The sequence below is a fragment of the Homarus americanus genome, unplaced genomic scaffold, assembly GCF_018991925.1.
Source record: "Homarus americanus isolate GMGI-L3 unplaced genomic scaffold, GMGI_Hamer_2.0 scaffold32583, whole genome shotgun sequence".
In the NCBI taxonomy this organism is placed as follows: Eukaryota; Metazoa; Arthropoda; class Malacostraca; order Decapoda; family Nephropidae; genus Homarus; species Homarus americanus.
In genome coordinates this window covers 13,212,006-13,237,203 of record NW_024713129.1, presented here as the reverse complement: position 1 = coordinate 13,237,203, position 25,198 = coordinate 13,212,006, and the positions used below count along the sequence as shown (strand labels likewise).

Genomic DNA, 25,198 nt, shown 5'->3' with positions numbered 1-25,198 from the left:
ACTGTCCCTCTCCTGGTTTTGTTTTTGTTCCCGATGTAAAGAAATTCTGTGAGCAACAGAATGTCCCATTTAATATTTTGTTGCTGCTGGACAACGCACCAGGACACTCGCCCCTACTGTTAGATCGTCACCCCAACGTAAAAGTGGTCTTCCTTCCTCCCAACACTATGTCTTTAATCCAGCCCATGGACCAGGAGTTGATTTGCAATGTGAAAGCTGCATTCTCAACAAAAAAATTCCAGCTCCTGAACGACTACACCAACACCAGGGAAGAGTTGCGTAACCTGAGTGACACCACCACCGATAGCAAGAGCGAAGAAGATGAGGATCAACAGTTAGAACAGCAAAAAATACTCTTCAAACAATTCTGGAGAGTATTTAACATCAAGAAAGCTGTGGACTTCTTGGTGGAGTCATGGGATCAGCTGTCTATTGCTACAATTCGTCACGCATGGAGACATGTGTTGCATGGAATACCAGGTGAGAGGAGGAGTCAATCTGTGACTGGTGAGGTTCAGAATGTTGCAGTAGCAGTGGACCTTGCCAGAGAAGCTGCGCAGACTGTTACAGTTCCAGGCTTCTCCGAGACCACCAACGACGACATCCTGGAGGTGATCAGAGATCCTGAAGTGACTGCCGACGAGATGTTGGAAGAACACGTCAGTGAAGAGGAGGAAGAAGGTGCGTCAGTCTCCAAAGAACACAATTTAAGTCATAGTGATATTAAGGGTGCCATGGAGTGTGCAGAGAAGATGAAGTCCTTCCTTTCCCGCGACAATGACGATGACCGCTATGAAGTCTTCCATACCCGGCTGGTGCAGGCTATGGAGCCGTACATCAAGGTGTATCACGACAACATCAACGCCAGCCGTCAGCAAAGCATAACAGATTTCTTCGCCCGCAACCCACCACAGCCAGCCCAAGCCAGTGATAGTGACAGTGAAGTTGACTTTGAGGGATTTGTCAGGGAAGCTCTGACAACTGTAAGTGACAGTGATGGTGATTCACCTGAGGGCCAGTAATCTGCCCTCTGCCTCGGAACCAGCCTCCATCCCCGTATGCCGACCCATCTCTTCAACTACCGTAAGTTACACCTAATTTTTAGTTTTCTAACCTTAAATTTATTTTTCCTATGTTAACCTTTATCTTTCCTAACCTAACCTCTTCTATATTACTTGTTTTTTCATACCATCATAAAGTTAAGATAAAATTTTTACTACAACATAGTTGTGTGTCGTCAAAAAGTGGAGTTTGGGGATCGGCCCGGACTCCATTTCAATTAATCCCATATGTTATGTTATTCACTTTACGCGTTCCTCACTTTCCGCGGTACCCTCCGGGTTACATTAACAGCGTAAAGTGAGGGTTAACTGTAATTTGTATGTAATAAATATAAATACATACACAAATAACTGCAAGGCGACATATATAAAATATAAATGAGTTTTATTATGAGGTATTGTACCTGTACGAGGTTATAGGTGTTTGTGTGTTGCCAAGATATTCCCATTATGCATCGTTTGATGGTCATCTTGACTTGTTAATATGTTTTCCCTCCCCCCACAATGACTTCATGGTAAACATATCACTATCAATTGGTCTTTTCTTGGAAAGAATTGGTAGGCTAAAGATAAACAGCTAATTTTAATGTGCCTGAATAATACTGTACATCATTAAAGTCTGCAGTGTACATGTTCATCATCAAAGATAATGTATTTGACACATCTAAAGGAATTATAAAAGGACTGGTTTATATTGTATCTTGTTTATTCCCATTTATAAATTATAGCCCCAATACAAATCAGTGAATCAATACTGTACAGCAATTTATAATGCAACTAAACAAAATGAAATGCCATAAAATTTGATATACTCCTGAAAATAATTTCCCTAAACTCACAAAAGAAAGTAGCATTTACAGTAATATCATTAAACTAATATGCCAACATCAAAATTGCATCAATACAGCTTTCATATTCAAACTAATCCCCAAGTTTGAAGAAAAACGAACCTGTAAGATAAACAGTACAGTATATAAGGAGGAATGACTCAAACATTACATAAGCTTGTAATGATTGGTGAAACATTATATATGAGGCAAGCCAATGTGGAACTTAAAAAATATATGCAAATCTGGTATATTGGTTTGTTGTCAATTCAGCCAACAGCATTGATCTTATGAGGAGAGCCACATGTTATCAAAATACATGTCAGACAACATAGTAACACTTACAAACTCATAATAGTTATTCTATAGGCCAAAAGAGGTACTGGTCAGACATTTGTGCTTTCAATAAAACCTTCTTCACTGAAACCCACTACAGTATTTAACTGTGAACTTATTTTACATACCACAGTCTCTATAAAATGAGATGGACTGCTTAACAGTTACAGCAAAATTTACTTTATACAGTATCACTTCTTTTATCTGAAGTGAAACTTGCCTACAACATCAATGTCACACCAACAATATTACTGATTACAGTACTTACCTAGTCCAAACATTAGAGGTCCACTTTTTGTGGTATGTACAGTGATGAATGAGTACATGTTCACGTTTTCATTTCAGTCTGGTGTACAAGCACTTAAATTAAAGTTAAATTATAGGGATATATAGCACAAAGGGCAAACTCACCAAAGTGACTTTAGATATACTGTAATTGCACTTAAAGTCTAAGTAATTTAATTTTTGTATATTGTTGGGTAATTTCAATAAATCATACACAAAATTGTTCATCTCAAAGCCCACTTCAATGAATTTAATTCAAAAAGAACATGTGCTTTTTTTAGATTTTTGCCAAATTTATCAAAATAATGACCACTAATTAGCTATCAAATAATTTGCACACAAAATTTGTTATATAAATTGGGTATATGAGTAAATAAAAAATATAATAATCGTCTACCACTCTACACTGGCCAAGGATTTCGCGTCTTATCTTTCCTGATGCTGCCACACCCGGTGAGGCAGCATCACACAAAAAATACGCATTTTCCACCCCTCGCCAAACCTATTTCAAGGTCCCCTTTGTCTTAGAAGCTCTCACCATCTGGTAGCTTCTATTGTATCCTCGGGGAATCCACAGAAAACGGAAAATTGGCGATTTTACCCTTTGTGTTATATATATCTTGTATGCAATCCCCCTTGACATAGGTCATGTTACAAGAAAAATTTTTTTTTAGCATAGTATCATGTGATAAGCTAAACAAATGCCTGACCTCATGTTCACCTTCATTCCCAAGAAAAAGTCAAGGTGGAGAAGGCAATCAAGATTTTTTATTACCTCTTTCTACAAAATACCATATATCGTACAGTACAATACATAAAAAGGAAGCCTGTGTTTCAAAATTTGCCCCCAGATTATGAGGAAGCAATTGGCTATAATGCCACCAATAAATTCAATTCAAGCTGCTGTTAGTTGGAGTATGTATAAAAAGGAGATGAGAACTGCAGGAACATCATACAATTAAATTTGCTCCATTTCTATTGTGCAATCCACCTGTAGACATTCAGTGAAAAGAAAAATATAGACTTTACAGGAGCATAATGCAGGAGCTGTAAAGGGTAGAATCTTCAAATGCAAATTCACCCTGTACTTATTTCCTTATAGGAAACAGTCTTTAAATAAAAACTGAAAATGAGTCGAGTATAACTAAAGTTCCTGTAATAAAACCATTAACTGATTGGAGATATGTGCCACACAACAATAGAGAACACTATACCACTACACCATAGTAAAACTACAAAATATGGCTGTGAGGTGAAAGTTAAATATGCTTTCCTAGAAATTATCAAATTTTCCTGAGAAAGATCCTACATATTCCAGAAGGTAAATAAAATAATCTTGGAGCAATATCCTCTTCCTCAAAAAGAGGTACTGGTACCTATTTGGTCTATCTTCGATACCCTAATTTTCCTATGGTCAACTGGACCAGCACATATTCAAAAGCCTCAGGTAAACTGAAAGATTTATAAAATGTTAAATAAAAAAATTTATAATAGAAAAATAAGTTAAAAAAAAAGGAGGGGGAGGAAAAGGGTAACTTGGAGCCAGATTAGATGAAATTTTTTGGCCAGTAACACCTATTCCTATGAGCCCACCAACAGTCCCTATTCCCACTCCTCTCCAAGACCATCAATGCTCATTTCCTCCCAACTACCTGTCAATTTCAGTTTTGTCACGCATTTCATTTACCCAGCATCAAAATGCCCTAACTTAGGACCCAAACTTAAAAATGTTCTTTTTGTTGGGATGGACATTTTGCACTCATCCTATCGTAGTTCACAGGACTGTACATTTGGAAAAATAATAAAGGGAATACTGTATATCCAAGAACTGCAATGCAAAAGCACTACTTGATGGATGAACATGCAGAGTGAGGTAGGAACATTAAGAATCCTCCCTCTGCATGACAATGTAGTTGCACTTCACATAGCTAAGAGGAACTTAATAAACCAGCAATGCCATAATGAAACAAAACTAATTGAAGTGAAGACACCTTGTAGTGAATTTAGATTTTCTGTTACAATAATGATTATTACATTGTCTTCATTCTCCATTTAAAAGTACTGCACAGAGGTGAGTACACTTGACTGCCATGTGCATTTACACTATGTACTAAATGGCAACAATACAGCCACTAACACCATTTGCTGCCACCGCCACTCATTTATAAATGTGCCTTAATTTATATATACGTAGACACAGTATTTAGTTCTGCGGTGCACAAATAAATACTACAGTATATTTAACATGGATTTTTCCTTATACTGTATCAATAATTAAAATGTGTTTTCATTCTCCCTTGAACAGTACTGTACAGTTAGCATTACACTTGAGTACCATATACAGTACACTGCTGATATTATAATACACCATAAATTTCAAGATCCCAAATCAATTTATAACAGGAATCTTAAAAAGATCAGCTATCCGAAGAGGTCTTGGTCCCAAGACTTTCGAAGTGGAGAGGTTCTAAATCAGAGGTAGGCAACCTGTGGGCCACATGTGGGTTAGGTTACTTGTTTCTTTTGCTTTTATTATTTGAAGCTGATGACAATTCTATTAAGTGATAAACTTTTTCTTAACTCATTAAGAAATATTTGGCCTGCTTTAAATGTATTTATGGTTATCTGTGGGGTCATGGTCAGTGCATGTACCAAAATTCAATCTTGTGACCTACCGAGATGAAGTGGGGCCACTCACGCGGCCCCCTCACTAGCCTAGGTTGCCCATCACTTCTAGATTCTACTGTGTGTGTGTGTGTGTGTTGCCTGAAAACCTTTTCCCAGTATACAGTACAGTACAGTGGAAGAAGGCACTTGGGCTGTACAGTAATACAGTAGAAATATTTTCTGAAATATTGAAAATAATTTGCCCTCTTATAAAGAAAGCACATCATTGTGAGATGATTTGTTTAGAATACTATGCATACCACTCACCAGAATAGAGCGACTTCCACTATTCATCAAAATCAAAGTAATCTATGGGTGGTGGTTTGTTGGCTGTAGATTCACTCTCCTTCTTAGTGTTCGACTTTTCTAGCTTTTGCATTCCTTGTCGGTTGTCACTGTAAAATGTAAAGTTCTTCAATTATAATTACAATATATCTGATCACAATATCAATATCATGTTAACTACTTATTTCTACACAGCAAAGCATCTAGATGGTAGATGACCATAATATGTAAAATATAGGCATTAGAAAAAATCCCTTATGATTGCTAGAGATGAATGTGTTAATCAATAAACTTTACTTGACAGAAGGACATAATACCCATACACACTATGCTTTACAGAATACTGTACATCTATTCTCACTCTGATTCAAAGTCAGAGCCAAAGTAAAGCCTGTAAAATTAAGACAACTCAAAACTGTCTCCATTCTGATAAACAGTAATTTGAAACATAAGGGATTAGGCACGTCCAGGTGATTGCCAAGCATTACAAGGCATTGCTCTATTCCCAAACAACACATTTGTCCTGACATTAATTTCCATAAAAACCACACCTACAGTTAGCAAATTGCAAATCTTAGGCATCAAAGGAAAGACCAAGATGAGCAGAAGAATTTAACATCTCCAATTGGCTTAACCATTTACCTGGAATATAAAGAGTTAATCAATTTATATTTTGGGCCCCAGTCACTAAGTAGACAGAGGCAAATGGTACCATGAAACTGTACCACATTTCCACCCAACCTAGAAAGTGAAATAAGAATGCCATCTACAATACCACAGGTCAGCATAAATATTCCCAAACCTCCATCCACCCACAGCCCCAACACATACCTGACCGTAGGCTTCAGAGTCCAGACAGGAGCAGGAACCTTCCTTTGGCCTTGCTCTCGAAGTGTGAGAGTCAACACACTCACAGGCGGCAGGTAACACTGGTACACAAAATATTCAAAATATATTACAAGAGAAAGCAAAAATACTACATATTTTAATTCACTCTTATCATATAACTAAATAAAATTACATACATATGATACACACTCTTGGCATCTGAGAGTTAACTTGCAAAGCCTACAATGTAATTTAAAATGGAAGTTCATGAAAGCAAAACAAAATAAAACCAAAGTTCACAGAAAATTGCTCTCCATATCGATTTTTTTTTTTTGCATAACTGGGTTAACAGCATACAGTATATTCATATCTTCATCAGTTTCTTTCATATAGCCATCCCCAATCTTAATTTGTATTTACCCTTTGTACAAGATATATAATGTACTGTACTGTATACCTATACTCAAGTATAGTTTAAGTTTCATGACAAAATCTTTATGCATTTCCGCAGGTCATTTCTGTTGAACAATAGTTACCCGGGACATGCTCTCTGTAGGCTAACCTTGCCAAACTGTGAGGGGTTACGGTTATTTTTCGTCTCGTAATACAGTACTTGTAGCGAGTATATTTTACACATGAACAAAATTAATTCTTCAAAAATCACCCTAAATCATGCAATCAAGTTATTTGCCATGCACATGCTGACTCAAGAAACAAAAACTGTTAAGTCATCTTTCATTCATTAGCTTCTGCTCTATCCAGCTTATCTGCATATGCATCTTGTTCACACTTCTTAGCCATGTTAACCTTTTTTCTAGCCATGCATTTGGTCTCCAGGCGCTCTTCCTTATCACCACCCATCTTCCAGGCTTTATCCATTATACTTTTCTCCTTAACCACTCTATTCACTTCACCATTACACCACCATGTTACTGCAGGTATGGTTGGGATCTTTGACCAGCCACACAGAACAAAACTTCCTTTGATTTGGCCCATCATCTCATTACAATACCCCTCACACTGTCTGCTAGCTATTTTCACTCTTCCTTTACATTCTGTTCCTTCAATGTGCACACACCCCTTAAAACATAAACCTTCTTCTATTTGTTTCTAAATTGTTCACATGCAAAACATCCACAATACAGTACACTATAATATTTGCAAATATTTAGTGTTAATAAGTAAATTGTTTTCCTACGAATTAGGGCAACAGTGTTTATATACTAAATGAAACAGAAGTTAAGACTGTAGCACTGCTTACCATTCCCCGTACAGCTGTGGCAACTATATTCTTCTTGGGCTCTTCATCATATGATTGACTTTGGCATCCAAAATGCTCACAATATTCATGGACAAATTGACGTTTTTCTCGGTTCATTGGAGCAAATGAATGGATGCAACTTTTTTGTTTGGACTGAGAGAAAAAGATCATTCAATGCATTAGTATCCTTATGGCAAGTGGATCTATCTTATCATTATAAAAATATATAAATTACTAAGAAAAAATAAAGAATTGCAGGAACAATCCCTATTTAACTATTTACTGACTACAGGCCACTTCTAATAACAAAGAACAGGGTAGGTGTAACAAGTACCATACGATAAAGAAGACTACAATATACAAACTTATGTTGTAATACTGTACTTTTTTAAATTTCAGATTTTCCCATTTTCAATCTTAACAAATACAGATTCAAACATCTGAAATCATCTACATCTCCAATTTCTCTCCAATCAATTTACAATAACACTGAGGTTGTTAATCTCCGTCTTATTACAGTAATAACATTAATCAATTTGCCGTACCTCTTTGGCCTTCAAGACCAAATCAGTTAGTGCATCATGAACCATCTTGGCAAGATTTGGATCCTTACGAGCCTCATCCTTCATGAAATCCGAGTAGAGGATATTCGAGTGACCAAGCTTCTCTCGGGCCTCAGGGTTCTCTATTTGCAGTGCCAAAGCCAATCGTCGGTTGCGCTCTGCTGTCTGACACTCCTCATTACATGGCAATCTACAAGTTGCACACATAACAACATTGCATTAAAAAGAGTTATAGCTACAGCATTGTCCAACCAAATTCAATTACTGTACAGTATTATAAAAGCTACATGAATGGTATTTTCAGTTTTCAATTTTTTTTGTTTGTAAACTGTTCTCTAAAAATAAGGCACAGGACAAAATTACCTAAATGATTGTTTAACTGACTGAATTGGACAACAAATTAAAGTTCTTATAAATTATGGATTGAAGAAAGAACTCCTATCCTATAACCAGAGGGAAGAAACAAGTGACCTGTAAGATGACTCAACCATTAATCAATACAGTATATACTAACTCTTCAGCTTACTTTACTCTACACATGTCATCCTTCTTTATTGAAATTGTAAACATTATCAAACGGCTTACCTTTTGAGCTTGTCAGGTCTTGCGGTAGCAGTAAATATATCAGACAAGTCAACAGAGCATCCATTGTTCATGTTCTGCATCTGGGAGGCCAATAAGGAAGTAGCAAGAGTGCGATACTCCCTATCATTATCTGAGCACTGCAGAGTCGCCTTGCGATGCCCACATTCACAAGAAATTTTAACCTGCAAATATAAATATTGTCATTATTCTATAAAAGTAAATGAGTCCATTTCCTCTTGATACCAGCCAGTCTATCCATAGCACTGCAGAAAAAGACTTGAAATCGGTACTGTACTAGTCTCAAGCGTGTCACCTCCATATCTTTTAATCTAAATCTTCTTGCAGTTGGAGTTCATGCTTCACATCCATACAGTAATGTCAGCCCAACTATTCCCTTAGGAGTACCCATCTTTGCAGCCTTTGATACTGTTCTTTTTCTATATATATTTTTATCAGTGCACATAATACCTTATTTTCTCCTAGCTCCTCTGATTCCATTCACTGACACATCACTCCAATGTATTCATGAAATGGTTCACTTCCTCCACTATGTCTCAACTTAAAATACATATCACATCTCCCTGCTTTCCTTATTTTATCAATAATACAATTTCTCTTACTGTATATTTTTTCCACACTCATTCACTCACAATTAAAACTGTTCTTCTGAATCACTAATCCAGCAGAGCTACAGCATCTGCAAACAACAGCTGATTCACTTCCTATTTGCACCCCTATTACTGCCACATATGACACACATTTACTCTTCACACAACATTCAACTATTTCCCAATTATCTATTCCACTTTGTCCCTCAAACATTACTTTTCTGTCACTTATCTCGTGCTTTTTCCAGATCAATAATGCTGAAAGTTTCTAACCTTTCTCAAGATACATTTTATTCACACTTCATAAGACATATAGTTGATCACCATAACCACAGCCTCATTCTTTTCTAACCCCGCACTGTGCTTCCCCCAATACACATTCAGTATGTGCCACAATTCTCTTAATTATCCAAGTAAGCTTAATAACTTCATTGCTCTAGAATTTTCACTTTCATTTTTACCAGCCATTATTTCTATATTATGCAACAATCAATTTAACTTAAGTAACGAATACTGTATCACATACTGTACTGTACTGTACTTCTATCTATCTAATACCATCCAATTATATATTTTATATCCATGTATTTACCTTGTACAGTATTATCATCTATTCCTCCCACTCACCGTTTATGTATTAGACAGGTCTTTAAATACAAGCAGTAACCTCCACTAACCAATAAAACTTACCATCTCCTTGCAGGATGTGTCTGGACATAGCCCAGAATGGCAGGGGTTAGCACAGGGATGACCACAGGTGTCTCGAGGCTTTAAACACTTTTGTATACACAACGTTCCTTCTGGTACACATGGACGCTCATGGCATACACGCTGACACTTATGTAATCCACACGGTAAGGGAAAGCCACAAACGCCTCCACATGAAACAGCGGTCAAGTAGCAGAGGGTGCGGCGCATGAGCTGAGAAAGAGAGTCATGTATGAGGCAAGTGTATCTGAAAAAAAATTATAGTTAACCTTTTTCCTCCTTTACAATGTGATCCTAAACACAAGAATAATTCTTTGTAGTTGATCATATCAAAATCACCAATCATCTTATCTGTGAAGCTGCAAAAATAGCAAAAGCTCTTACCTTGTGATTTCCAAAACATTGCTTATCTACAAGCATTGTGCAAGGGGGGCAGGGTTCATCTGGATGGCAGAGGTGGGATGCTTCATGAGGACAGTTTTGGGAGCGGCGGCATGGATTTTCACAGGCTGGGGGTTTGGTTCCACAAGGCACAGGTGGGTAAATCACAGATGCCCCACAGTGACAGGTAAGCTCCTCAAAACTTGTTTGCCAGCATCTAAAACACAAAAACCATAAATTAGGTGACTTGTATGGGTTAGCCAAATATACATATAAATGTAAACATACCTAGGATCGTATGAGACACAGGAAATATATTCCTGTGACTTATCAAATTTGATAAGGTTACAATCTTTCTTTGTCTACTTAAATCTGCTCTAACGATGTATCTACCTTGGACAGTTGCCACGGTGACATGGTTCCTCACACTTATGTAGTCCACAGCTCAACATTCTCCCACACACCAGAGTGCACAAGTGATCCACATCTATACAGCATCTGGTGGCGCATTTATGTCGGCTACAGTGACGCATCTGTTAGAGAAATCACAGTTTTAAATCTATTAAAGGATACTCCATTAACATATATAGATCAGAAAATACTCAAGACAGGAAAATTCATGGAGCATTGAAAAGTTTTAATTTTTTGTTTCGTCAAGCCCAAAACGAAACAATCATATTATGGTTAAAAAACATGTACTCGGAGGGAGGGGCTTTCCAGTGAATCCAAGTACAAATACAAAAGGAAAGGACCCTTGTTGGCTAAATATGCATTGTCAGGCAAATGAATGACTTGTAAACAAAGCTGCTGCTGACTGTAGTATCACTGTGTGGAGTGGCCACTATTCCACTTCCCACCCTTGTCATTTCAACAATAATCCCTTCTACCTCCAATACCTTATCATTCTTGAGCTTATGTACTGGTTGTCTCACTTTATCCTCCCTTATTACTTTCTCATTTTTACCTCTGAGACTGACAAATCCACCAAAACCATAACAAATTTAAGCTTGACACATATTGTGGGTGGAACTACTCTACAGTTGCATGTTTGCTTTGATCAGAGGAACATAATTTTTATCAACTCCTCAAATGTAATGAAAAGTTAGTAAAATTCAAGTTAAGAAAATTTTTTTTTTAAATAAAACACAGTACTGTACAATGAATTGATGGTTGTGAGATTCTCTTGCAAATGACGAGAAAGAAGACAAAATAATTAACTTCCACAAAAATCATTCCTCCTTCTAGTGTTTCCATAGCAACCTAATCAACACCTTTATAATCAAATAATACCAACATTACAGAAACTCTAAATCAAACAAGAAAAGACTGTTTACCTTTTTACATGGCTTCTTACAAGTTACTTCATCAGCTTTAGCTGTCAATTCAGAGCACAATACATTGCGGTCCATAGCACCACAACGACATTTGACTGGAGTTTCCAGAGGACATGATGGGCATGGGCCTTCATGGCACAGTGCCTGACACTCATGATATGATCCTGGCACACCGCACTTGAGGATCCGCTGACATGGTTGGCTACAGGTGGGTATGAGATCTGTGCAGGACTTTCGTTGAATTGCTCCATCTCGTTCATACAATTTCTCTAAGGGGACCTAAGAAAATAAAATACTGTAGTCAGTAAATTCAAACTAAAAGTGTCTTTAAAACCTGTCTTGTGATAAATGTTTTCCCTACTTTTCATCTGTTCTTCTTTTGCATTCTTTGGCCTATTTCCTTACCTTCTCTCTGTATCTCCCTATGCTCCTCCTCTCTATCATTATTCCTTCCTTGCAATTAGTACTCAAACACCCTTCTCTTCTCCTTAATTCACATAGCCAATTTCTTATTCTTTAATTCCCTTTCCTTGTTTTTCATTACCATAATCTTTAATTCACAAAACTCACCTACAATTTCAAAAACTGACTTCTTGAGCTGTTCCTATTCAACTCTTCTCCTTTCATCCCTATTCATATGTGCCCAACATATCTCTCCAGTTATTTCATATCAAGTGAACTGTACTGCGTAACTCACTTTGCCACAGGGACAGCGTGTGATGGTATTGACTGCTCTCTTACATGGTTGGCAGTCCCCTGGGTGACACAATACCTCACAATAATGATTACCACACTCCAAGAGGCGGCGGCATTTCTCCTCACATCCGTACTCAGTTATGCTGAATGTTTCTTTGGTGCAGGAAACTTCACGACTCTCTTTTCCACAATGGCATCCTAGGAGTAATTTCTTTCCATAAATTGAAAGAACAACCAGAATTATATACAAAAATTCAAAAATTTATTATGTATCTAAAAATTATCATGACAATACTCTGCAAGAAAAAAAAATCCTCTTCTCTTTCACCCTTGACAAATTTAACAAAATTCTTAAAATCTTAATGTAAGAATGGTCATCAAAATGAAGAAATTCTTACCCTTTCTGAGTGTTGTAACTGAGAGTTAAGGACAACAATGTGTGAAGTGTTTGCTGACCTAAACATCTGGAAATGAGTCTTCCCAAGTCAATACAAGTAAGTGGTCACTGTAATATATACTGTACTGGTCACTGGAAAAATCAAGATCATATACAGTATGATTTGTCCACTTAATGTGATATCTTACTTTGTTGGATCTGGTGTTCACAGTCTACACATTGTCCTTTATGGCAGGATTTCTCGCATGTGTGGCCCTCACAGTTGAGTAACTTCCCACACACTCCATCACAGATAAATGGTTCTGTCACGCTACACTTTACTTCACGGGTTTCTGCTCCACAGGGACACAACCTTACAGGGTGAGATCAAGTTGAAATGACACTGAACAACTACTGTATGACATTCACATGACTAAACAAAATTCACATTAAATTTCGGATTTAGTCTTGAAATCACATAAGTTGTTGAAACTGCAGAAAAGGAATTTGGAAAATTAATTATGTACCATATGTTATCTATTGTTGTTAAGATTTAAACTTACCTTTTAATAAAGGCTGAGCAAGGTGGACATGGTCCTGGATGGCAAAGGATATTACATTTGTGTTTACACCATTCAATCTTGCGATTCCGGCCACATATCTCTCCACAGGAATGAGCCATGTCACGTCGATTCCACTCAGGTTCTCGCATTTTTGCACAGAAGCATCTGTAAGCATTTGGGACCTTTGGGGTAGAGCCTTGGCAGGCAGGGCATCTCCAACCAGTATCTGAAAGTACAGTAGACCCTTGATAAAAAATGATGTGTCATGATCGAGTGATGATGATCTGGGGAGCCCTACAAGAGGCCCCAACTGACCAGTGATGGTGTTCCAATGCCCCTACAATTATACAGTATATGGTATTTGTAGATGTCAAATTTGGGGTTTTGTTGATGGAGGCAATAGCTGGAGACATGTATACATTATGTGTAAAGGGGAAATGGAAAATGACAAGGCTAGCCCAGTGATACGGAGGAGGAAAGAGGGCCTCATAGGTCATGAATGTAAGCTAATGTCTATAGTCCACAACATAAAATATTTATGCCCATCTTTTATGTACTTCTTCTTCCAATAGCATCATATTACTGCTTCTTATGAATGAAGAAAGCTTGATATACAGAAAGACAGAACAGGATTGACTCATCAACATGGAATAAGAAAACTTTCATTATCAGAAGTATGACTTGGGGAATCTGTCAAATCATGGTAAGGCTGATATAATGAAAGGTTATAAAATCGAAATGTTTTTAATGAACAAAACTAAGAAAACCACCAAAGCAACAAAGGACTGAATGTACAGTTGTCCACAGATACAGTATAGTGTTCCACACCTCAGAGGAAAGGCCACCGTACAATTACCGATGCTCTACCCAGTGAAGGAAAACTTTTTATAACTGTGCAAAGTATTTAAAAAGTGCAGCTCAACTTATATTTGATATGGTATAGGTTATATCACACAGTAGCTATTTAGAGTCCAAGTGTCAAGGTAAGGAGTTTAGATTAAAGTCATCTTATGGAGAAAAACAGTATTAGTCTAAGGCAGCGGTACCCAACCTCAGGCCGTGACCCAAATCAAGGTCACGGGGTGTCCTCAGTAGGGTCGCGAGGGGCCCTCAGACAATTTAAAAAATATAGTACTTATCAGTCAAACAAATTTTTGCTTAACATTCAAGCTATACTGTATAATATATTATATGCCTGAGGGTTACGAATTCGTATTGTTGGGAAATCTAGGGTCGCAGCCAAAAAAGGTTGGGAACCACTGGTCTACGGTATAAGGTAAAACTCACCCCCAGTAGAACTTTTGGCCCACTTCTTAATGCATCCCAGGTGGAAACAGTTATAACAGTTGACACACGACCATATAGCGTGCTGCTGCTTGATGCGGTCACAGCACACCATACATTCATACGCTCCCTTCATTAGCTGTTCCATTAAGCGGTCGCGCTGCGTCTCCTCGTCCTCGTTACCTCCGGTCACGGGACTGCAGGAGGACGTCGAACTGTCTTCCTTCGCCGACTGGTTCTCTTTCTTAGCGTTCCTACTACCAGGATCACTGCTAGGACTGCTGCTACTATCACTGTTACCCCAAAGTCTTTTATCTTGTCTTCCTCGACCACCTCCCCTAGTTGGCTTAACGCTTGCCGTCTGTCTAAAGTTAACTGCCTTACCCTCGTCCGGATCATGGACCTTGTTTGTCTCCCAACTACGTTCATTGTTTTCGAAAGTCCTGCCTCCATCTTGGCCATAATTTCGCCACTTTCCCCGACCACGATTGCTGGACCTGTCATTTCTCTGTGGCTTATCGTAAATGTCATTCTGTTCGAGATATCTATTATGTACTTCACTGTGACCCTTTTCGTCATCTGTCCTCACTTGCCGATTCATCCATTCTTTCCCTTGCTTCTCTTCACCGAAATAGTCCCTTTGTTGACGCCTGCTGCCTCCTCCACGTGCTCCTCCTCGGTCCTGTCTTCCCCAACCACCTCTACTTCTCCTTTCATTATTAATATTATCTTCCTTGGGGTTTACATTACCTGTACCTCCTTTCATAATACTTAAGTTTTTCATAAATGCGGCTGTCTCCACAAGGGCAGTGTCTCGATCGCGCCTCCTCTCATCTGCATTGTTGGCTCGACTATCGTACCTGCCATAATTATTACTGGAGTTTTGTGTGTTACTGTAAACTTGGCCAGACTTATCTCCTCCATAACCCCTCCTACTGCCTCGTCGTCCTTGTCCTCCACGCCCCCGTGTTGATCCCTTTGACTTGACTCCGCCGTCACTTGAATTCCCCTGACCAACTTTATCACCATAAAAACCATGAACAAAATTTTCATTGGCATTATTACTGGTTGAATTATCCTCTACAGGTGCACTATTAGAGAAATAATTGGTAGAAGATCTTGGGATTTTTTCAACGTCTCTTTCAACATTAGCTGCCTTTTCTTCAGTGGGACCATTAACTGAAGCACCATTCACTTCAGCCCTGGAAGATCCAATCTGCTCTGGGTTAACAGTAAGGTAATTCACACTTGCATCTACACTAAACCCATGCCTTGAACTCTGCTCTCCTGGGCTGTATTGCCTGCTGCCCTCAGAACAATACTCTGCACTGGGAGACATAGGAGTATGGTTGGCATTAAAATTTGAGTAGTTATTGTCAAAAGGTACATGGGTTGTGGTGTTGCTTGGCATCACACAGTTGGACTGGTACTGCATATTAGTCCTATCCTGGAATGGCACATTTCCTTGATACTGATTATTGCCGTGATAGTGGGTGTTGGCTTCATAGCGTGCACCAGCAGAGAAGTGGGAGTTGCCAGGATATGGAGTATTATCCTGGTACTGAGTATACTGCATGCCTCTCTGGAATGATGGCATATACATCTCCTGGGGTGGTCCTTGGTATGTGGCCATTGGTACAGGTGGATAGGGGACTAATGGTGGGGGATAGCTGAGGTTATAATAACCCACCCCCCGCCTGGGATGCCGGCCACCGCTGCCTTCTGCCATGTTATTTTTCTGAAATCTAGAAAGACATAAGGATGAAACATTTATCCCAGTTATGTAAAACTTATGTCTAAAATTTTCCCATTCACTATAGAACCTGAACACCTTTAAAGATTTAAATGCTTCAGCTAAGTATTAGATAAAATATGAATGCCTTATCAACAGCCCTACTCATGGAAAAACTAACATCTAAAAACCAATTACCCATGTACAGCATTCACTGATCAGTGAGGAACTTACAAACTTAAAGGGAAGGAGTGTTACCATCTTCACTAAATCCTACCCCTAATTACAAGTAATGAAAATAATTAGGTTAGCAAGACATAAGGAAACAGAAATTCAAAATAAATTCACATACCGGTACACATCAGTCTATGAGTAACAAGCTTCTTCAGACCCTAATTTTTGTTGGATCTGTAGGAATTTACCTCATGAAAAATAATTTCCTGTATTTGCATAATATAGCAGTATCTGGTACTTTGGGAAGTTCCCAGACTTGCTGAATGCAAACAATGAAGTGCATGATTTTATACCCATTAATTATAAGATTAACCCCCAAAACTTGCTTCTTGCTCGAGGAAAAGCAACTTACAACACAAGTAATGGCTTAATAGACTGAGACTTAGTACACTCATTTCTTTTTACTTTTACTTTTATCCTCTTCGCCACTGATCGACTCATTAGCCACTTGGGCTATCGGTCACGTCTCTGTTACGCTTCACACAAAAGGAGAGAAAAGAGAGATTTAATAGAAACCTTCAAGACAATGAAAGGTGCAGCAAAAGTAAACAAAACCAATACTTCCATCAAAACCTAAATAAGCTAAGAGAGAATTACTACAAAATCTTCAACAAACAACTCCACACCAATTTTTAAGTAACTTGTTTCTCACAATGACTGGTGGAACCTTGGAACAACCTGAATAGGATAGTAACAAAATTGACAAAGTGAATCAAGAAAAACGACAATGAAATACTATAGACTGTACAGCACAAAACCAACACTAAAACTATAGTAAAATATGACTAGTTTCTGAGGTGAGCTAAAAAGCATAAATAGGTGCACAGTCGTCTCAATTATTTATATATACTGCACTGGTAAGTTAATAATTCTGTACCTTAGTGTTACCAAATTACAAACACAGTAATGAGTAAACCCGGCTGTCAAAACTTAGAATCTATAAAATATTACAGTACAGCATATGTTTTCACGTGACGACCTGACTTGTGTAGCTCCCTATGACCTGAGGTACAATGACTCGCCCTGTTGTAAAGGCGAGGGTGGCAACAGATAATGCATTATCATGATATCAAGTGGTGGCCGTCCTCCTTAACAAGTTACAGGTGTCCCTCCTGACCAACCTGGTGCAGCTTCCACGAGGCCACCATACACTCTCTACCTTACTATATGATGCAATAACATAAGTAAAGGATAACCCACCAGCTGGGATCACCACTAGGAAGCATGGTGTGGTGGCGTGACGCAACCAGAGAATTAACAAGAAGATGTGTCTGGCTGAGGAGAGAGAGGTGATGTGTTGCACTGAGCCGTCACCTCCCTCACCAGGACCACCACCACAGTCACCACCACCCCTTGGTTTTTTTATTTTATCTCATATACCTTCACTTATTCTCATACTAATTAATTATTTATGAATAGAAACAAATTTAAGTTAATTATTTCGCTTATATATTTATAAATTTCTTCATTTCATTGAAAATTATTATTCTGTAATTCATAGTTATAAATCTTGAATTAAGAAGGGAGAGAAGTGTCACAACCAACCTGACACTGTTAACAAAATATTTTATCATTTATAATTATATCGTTAATAATTAATAATTTTACTTATCATAAAAATATTCACACAAGCTTTTAGGATGAAACTAACAAGTTAATGAATGATGTCTTCAAGGAGACTCAAACGTTGGTTGTTGACGTTAGTGTTGATGAGTGGCCGGGGTGTGTGGCCTACTGTCCCTCTTGAGTTATTGAAGTGAAGATTACACCTCCCTACTGACGCTGAGGAACCTGAATGACGCCCCTTAAGTCACTGTGTAACTCTTCACCAAGATGTCAGTCGTGATAGAGACCACTGTGGGGGATATCACTCTGGATTTATTCACAGATGCCAGACCCAGGAGTAAGTGTTGTCTCATCAGCATTAGGAGTTATTTTGTTGTAATATAGTGTTTGTAGTATTCATTAAAATAGACAGACTCATCTTAACTAGTCATATTAAGTTTATCATGCCATATTAGTTCATGAATTTTAAATGTGAGCGTATACCTGGGAGTATCTTACCATTCTTACTCTTATGTACTAGGTAGTTGTATTAGTCTGGAACACCAACTCATGATAAGGAGCACCTTTGAGAAACATGTTTATAGAGAAACCTTTTTCCCTCTAGAATATAAAAAAGTGGAAAAATTGCAACTTTCGTACTTGTGTTTTCAATTTTTTTCATCCTGAACACAAATGAACATTGACGCGCTAGCTTCGTGTGATGCTAATTTTAACGTTTATTGTTAGTGCCAGAAGACAAACATTTCATAGACATTCATGCTTCCATTCCATATACTTTAGAACATTTGTGTATAGATGATTACAATGTTTCACTTTTGTTAATAATATATCAACAAATAACAAAGATTTACAGTTCTTTTTTTTTTTAGTTTGGTGATTTTGCCCTAAATAGCATTTGGTCATACATACAAATACTTCTCTGCAACTGGTGAAATATCATACATAAAATAAACCAACCAATTACTGTATGTACCATAGCTGAAATGTGAAAGGAAAGTCAACTACCCCCCCTGTACTGCACTGTATTAGTTATATACAGTACTTAGTATTCTGCTCAATAGCAATAAAACAGTACAATAATACTGTACTATAGTTTACAATAGCATGTGTTATTATAAACCACTTTAGGAAAAAACATGATTGAAGAAAACTTATTTTTTTTACTTTTCTATAAAAGAAAGAATGAATTGCAGCTTTGCTGCTTTTGTTTTTTATGGTATTTCGTACAAGGAAATTTGGGGCGGACATCGTCGCAGCCATGTTTAAGGTTAAAACTTTTGACGTGCTGGCCAGCAAAGGGATTCTAATACTAAGCAACCTTTCCAGGAAATTCTCCATATTAAGTGTTGATAACAAAATAACACCCTATCCAACTTGCCAAACCTATCCTAAAATACTGTACTTCCGTCATAGGATTGGTATAATAGGTTAGCTTAGGTTGGTTGGTTGGTTTGTCTTAATTACGATAATTCATCGGTGGTAGATGGACACTGGGGACTGTTCATGAGTATGAGGAGACAAACTAATAATATGAAAATTGCCTTAAAACCTGATTATTTGTTGGTATTTATTTATTTAAGGTAACAACTTTCTGTATAATTACCACTACAAAAATTTTCCAAAGGTGCTGCTGCCAATTTTTTATGGGCACAGATGTTTGTCTTATAGAGCTCTCATTGATAATAGCAGTGCTCAGAGGTGGCAGCTCCACCAGAGTTAATTCTGTTACAAAAAAGTTAGAAAAACATAAAGTAGGAAAGTTGCAATTCCTCCAAACTTTGATTGATAAACAAAAGTTAAGAAACAAGCTCTGTTCTGTAGAGTTTTTATCCAAAAGCTACTCATAATAATACGAGTTGTTGTAAACTGGTAATGTACCAATAAAACTTTTGCTGTAATGTTGAGAATATATAAACAAGAGTGGGTTTTGAAAATTCATCTTCATCTTGTAACTTTCTAAATCTTTAAGTGGCCTGTACAATAATCATCTCTTGTTTTACAGCATGCATGAACTTCTTGAAGCTATGCAAGATGAAATATTACAACTTGAACTTAATCTTCAGTGTAGAACGCAACTTCATTGCCCAAATGGGTGACCCATCGGCAACTGGACGTGGAGGTGAGACCTTAACCTTTGTTATCTAGAGTGTGTTGTAGTTGTGATTACAAAGTACAGTACAGTACATCTTCTTGCTTGATGAAGAAAAAATTTGAATGAAATAGTAAAAGTTAATTCACTTGTATCCTTGTATGGCAGAACAATAATCTTATAAAGGAAGGTTGGGATTAATTCCATCACCACAAAAAAATTTCCTTATTGAAGTTTAATTAACTCAAGATATGTTCAGTTGGCATCATAGGAAATGAGAAAATTTGTGTCCGATAGAGAGATCTGGCATCTCGTCAAGGTAGTAGGTAGTATTTATTTATTCCTGGTTGACTTTGGAAATAAGGAAATATAATTAATCTGTATTTTGTGAGAAGGGAGTAAAGTTTGTGAAGCATTAATCTTGTATAATATAAAAGCTGTTTAGTTTGAGAATGTTAATTGTTAGACAACAGATGGAGTTTCAAGGTATAGTATACTGTAGTAGATTGCTTGTACTGAAAGAGAGAACAATTATTACAGTAAAATCACAACTGTATGTACTGTAATACCATTTTACCAGAAATGCTGGTTTTATGAAAGGAAAGTTGCTGGTATGCACAGAATTTAATAACTTTTATTATTGAAAGATAAATTGTAGATCCTTTTTACAGCAAACATAATTATGTATAGATATTTTTAAGCACTTTAGATTTTGGTAATGTTGTAATGTTGATTGTTTGATGAGAAGGAGACTACTGAGGGGGATTAGCATATGAACTTCCTTATATGGATGAAGAGAGTTTGAGGCACATTGAGACAACCACTGATGCAAATAGGAGGTATGTGACCCTGACCCATTTGAAACTTTGGGTATATCTTGATGCTCACACCAGAGAACAACATTTGGAATTTTCACTTGATATTGTGTCTTGCCACAAAATATGTAGACTCAAGCTCATGGGCTGCTTTTCTCGGGAGTGTTTAGCAATGTGGATCTCGGTGGTCACTCGCTGTTTAACTATAGGTCATAGAAATAAATTGGAGAGAGCAGGTGTGAGAGCCTAAGGGTAGAGTATAGTGTTTATGTGTAGCTGATGGATGGAGACAAGTGAGTTTTGGGGGATATAAATGACAAATCAGGACTTTTATTATGACTTGGCTTGATTGAAGAATGCAGTATGATATCTTTGTCTCATTTTTCATTCAGATTTGGCTTAAATTTACCATATTATTATCTGCGACATATTTTATTACACTTTCTTTTTTCCCCCTTAGGTGAATGTGTATTTCAGAAGATGTTTGGAGAACAAGCAAGGTTCTATGAAGGAGAGAAACTGCCACTCCTCAAGCACACACAGATCGGTACCGTCTCCATGGTTTCCTGCGGCAGCCACTTGTAAGATACAGTATATGTTATTTGTAGTTAAACCACTCATTCTGGAAGTGTTTATATATACTGTATAGGGTAATGAAAGGGATTTTGTAGCACAAGACTCTGTGCAGTCTACACTATTCATTTGAACATTCCTCAATGTCTGCCAACAAAGTATAGTTCAAGGATTACTCTCCCAATTTACTTACATTACTGGACGTTTATTCATCAGTTCATCAGCACATCATTATTACCCTAGTATTAACACTACTGTACTTAGCTGTGTTTTCTTGGGTTACTATTTCTCAACTTTGTGTATCTATGTAACAAAAATTAATTTCATTATAATTCAAGAAAAACATCATCCTGGTGAACTACTGTAGCTGTAGTTCCAGCCATCACTGATTTGAAAGGTTGTGTTTGATTTTCCAGATACTAGAAGAGTAAAGTCTTGACTTATGCAAACTCTTTTTCTGCAGATGCAGTACAACTGAATGTTTAGACAAACAAATTGAGTTACACAACCTCTACTCTCCATAACATTAGCTTTGTTACTGTAAATTATAGAAATGCTGTACATGAAATATGAAAAATTTTAACATATGTCAAAAAATGGGAATATTAAGTTATCTCCCTAAATCCTATGTGAAGTTAACTTTAAAGATCAAACAAACAACTTAGTACAATACTCACAAATGAGGATGTTGAAGGATGCTTGATGAGTTGGAGTGAGTAGAATACTGTAAGTGTATTGGAGCCAGAAGGAGGAAAAGTGTGGACCCTTTTCCTCTATCTTATACTAATCCTTCACCACCTTCTGTCCTTATATTTTCAAACAATCTATGTGTCTTAGCTTATACCACAGCCAGACTGAGAGGTACACTATGTTGGTTCTAGTTGTCAATCCAAACTGAAAAAAGGTGTTTTATATTCTCCATTAGGAAGAAATTAATGTTTAACAGTAATATAATGAATGCTGTCTAAATGTATTTTCTTCTTGACAGGTTTGGGTCACAGTTTTTCATAACCTTGGGTGAAAACTTAGACTCACTGGATGCTGAGCACTTAGTATTTGGACAAGTTGTTGAAGGGCTGGAAGTAATATGTAAGCTAAATCAAACCTTAACCGATGAAAAAAACCGCCCATATCAAGATATACGTATTTCCCATACCGTTGTTTTGGAAGATCCTTACCCAGATCCCAAAGATATTGAATTTCCTGACGAGTCTCCAAAGCCTACCAGAGAAGTATTTGAGTCCGACTACATTGCAGCAGATGAGACTATCGACGACACCGAAGGCAAGACAATGGTGGAAATACGGGAAGAAATTGAAGAAAGGGAAGCCAAAGCTAGAGCTACAATCCTCGAGATGGTTGGTGACTTACCAGATGCTGAAATGGCACCTCCAGAAAACGTCCTCTTTGTATGTAAGTTGAATCCAGTTACAACTTCAGAAGATTTAGAAATTATATTCAGCAGGTTTGGGAAGATTAAGTCATGTGAGGTAATACGTGACAAGTTGACAAATAATTCCCTTCATTATGCATTCATAGAATTTAATGAGACCAAATCTTGTGAAGATGCATATTTTAAGATGGATAATGTTTTAATTGATGACCGTAGAATACATGTAGACTTCAGTCAGTCAGTTTCAAAGATAAAGTGGAGAGGTAAGGGGCGAGGAGTGGAGTTCTTTGATGACAGCGGGCGGAAAATTGACGAGAAGAAGGGTCAGTCATTTGATCTGAATAAAGAATACAGTAACCAATCAAAGAACAGGAATAGAAATAACACGAAAGGTCAGTACTGGAATAGAGATTCACGACAATCAGATCACGGACGCTCTCAAGTATGGGGCCGGAATGCAAGATCCCCTCCTCAGAAACAACAGTCGTGGGAGGGTAACAGTAGTCAACACCACAGGGACAGACATGACGAGGCAAAACACTTCCCACGAGATGAGAAAAATGGCAGGAATGTACATAAAGATAACTGGAGGATGGAGAGAGATAAAAGACATGAAACTGCTAAGAGAAGTCATAACGAGGTGGATGATAGTGATGATGTGCCGAGTGATGAAGAAGCCAGGGAGAAAATGCTCAAACATCTGAAGAAGTCGCTGAAGAAGAAGAAGAAGAAAAATAAGAAGTATAGTAGTGATAGTGATGCTGACAGCTCAGAGACAGAAAAAAAGAAGAAGAAAAATAAGAAGAAGAAAAAGAAAAAGAAAAATAGTGATAGTGAGAAAGATTCTGATTCAGACTCAGAACCAAAGAAGAAATGTAAGAAAAGTAAAAAGAAAAAGAAAAAAAAGAAGAAAGAAAGTTCCACATCAGACAGCTCTGATTAGCTTTAAATTTTGCAATACAATGCTGTACAGTGGAAACCTCTGAAAACTTTTGAATGCTGACTCACTCTTGAATTCTAATGCATGAGTAAACATACTGTGGGTAGAGCATTCACCGCAGAATGAAAGATTGGGTTTCTGTTTGCCCACTAGTCTCTTGCACTGAGCAGTGACTCGGTACATTATCGGGTACTCTGTCATTGGTGGAATGACCCTTCAGTGGACTAGCATCCTGCCAGTGGGGTGGGTTTACTTACTAGCTGGCTGATGACTGCCAAGTCAGGAGACCAGTACAGTACCTACGGCCACCCACCTTGCATCATAATAGGGGTGGTCTTGTATACTGTACATGAAAAAAAGTAAACTTTAATGTAAAAGTTCTTTCACTTGGATTAATAGATTAAGTAATTTCTTCATCCTTTTAAGAATGAAAGGCTGTGTGTGTATATATATATATTTATATATACACAAATGCTGCACAGTACATACGTATATATATACTGGCAGAAATTTCACTTCATTTTATAATATAAAAGTTATTTTACAAATTATAAAAGATAAATTTTAAAATAACGGCAAATGTATTTTTCAACAATAATTTCATACTATTGTACTGATAATAGCAAGTTTGTAAACTTAAGTATTGTGACAATAATGATGATGTTACCATTGATGTCATAAATTTCAGAAATTGAATAAATTTCCAAACTGGAAATATTTGTTTTCTTTTTCTTTTGAGAAATTTTTTCAATATCAGTATGGATAGGATAGGTTAGGTTAACTTAGTCAGAAAGAAGACCATCTTAGTAACACATTTTATAGTCTGCCCACCATGTATTGGCATATGGCTGCCGTACCTACACCATACATCCTATGTAGCAATATAAAGGCCCAATAAGGTTTCTGAACGATGAAAAAAATGATATGAGCATTGAGAAATGGGTACACAATAATGAAACACTGGTGTAAGTTTTAGATTTCTTAGTCCCCCAAAAAGTACAGTACAGTAATCCCTTAGCGGCACAGAGTGCAAAAACACCTGCAGGACATCAGACAAAATTATAGTTCTCCCTGACATGTGTATACATCGTTTTCTCTTGACATATAATGATAGAAAATGGTTTGTTTAGCGGTATAACTAATATCAACCTCTATACTCTTCTAGCAACTGAATTTCGAGAATTTTTTGTGATGACGTAAGCCTCTCT

At 37.4% G+C, this 25,198-nt stretch overlaps 2 protein-coding genes across 3 annotated transcripts; one reads left to right on the top strand and one right to left on the bottom strand.

Moving 5' to 3' along the window:
• Positions 1–1,749: 1,749 nt before the first annotated feature.
• On the bottom strand, positions 1,750–17,953 carry LOC121867487 (protein shuttle craft-like). Of its 2 annotated transcripts, XM_042367447.1 has the most exons (15): positions 17,815–17,953; positions 14,652–16,393; positions 13,365–13,590; positions 13,011–13,174; positions 12,427–12,623; positions 11,730–12,008; positions 10,789–10,928; positions 10,399–10,612; positions 9,997–10,227; positions 8,699–8,880; positions 8,096–8,303; positions 7,551–7,703; positions 6,293–6,390; positions 5,444–5,571; positions 1,750–2,011 (listed from the first exon to the last, which is right to left on the bottom strand). In XM_042367447.1, the coding sequence occupies exons 2-14, from the start codon at positions 16,375–16,377 to the stop codon at positions 5,463–5,465; spliced, it is 3,927 nt and encodes a 1,308-aa protein (XP_042223381.1). In that variant the 5' UTR covers positions 16,378–16,393; positions 17,815–17,953; the 3' UTR covers positions 1,750–2,011; positions 5,444–5,462. The 2 variants fall into 2 exon arrangements, with proteins under 2 accessions (XP_042223381.1, XP_042223372.1); XM_042367438.1 differs by having other exon boundaries at positions 1,750–5,571.
• A 209-nt stretch (positions 17,954–18,162) lies between these two features.
• On the top strand, positions 18,163–24,705 carry LOC121867497 (peptidyl-prolyl cis-trans isomerase sig-7-like). Its single transcript, XM_042367460.1, has 4 exons — positions 18,163–18,517; positions 20,183–20,299; positions 21,545–21,665; positions 22,646–24,705. Exons 1-4 carry the CDS (start codon positions 18,448–18,450, stop codon positions 23,991–23,993), a joined length of 1,656 nt encoding a protein of 551 aa, XP_042223394.1. The 5' UTR covers positions 18,163–18,447; the 3' UTR covers positions 23,994–24,705.
• The last annotated feature ends 493 nt before the right edge of the window (positions 24,706–25,198 follow it).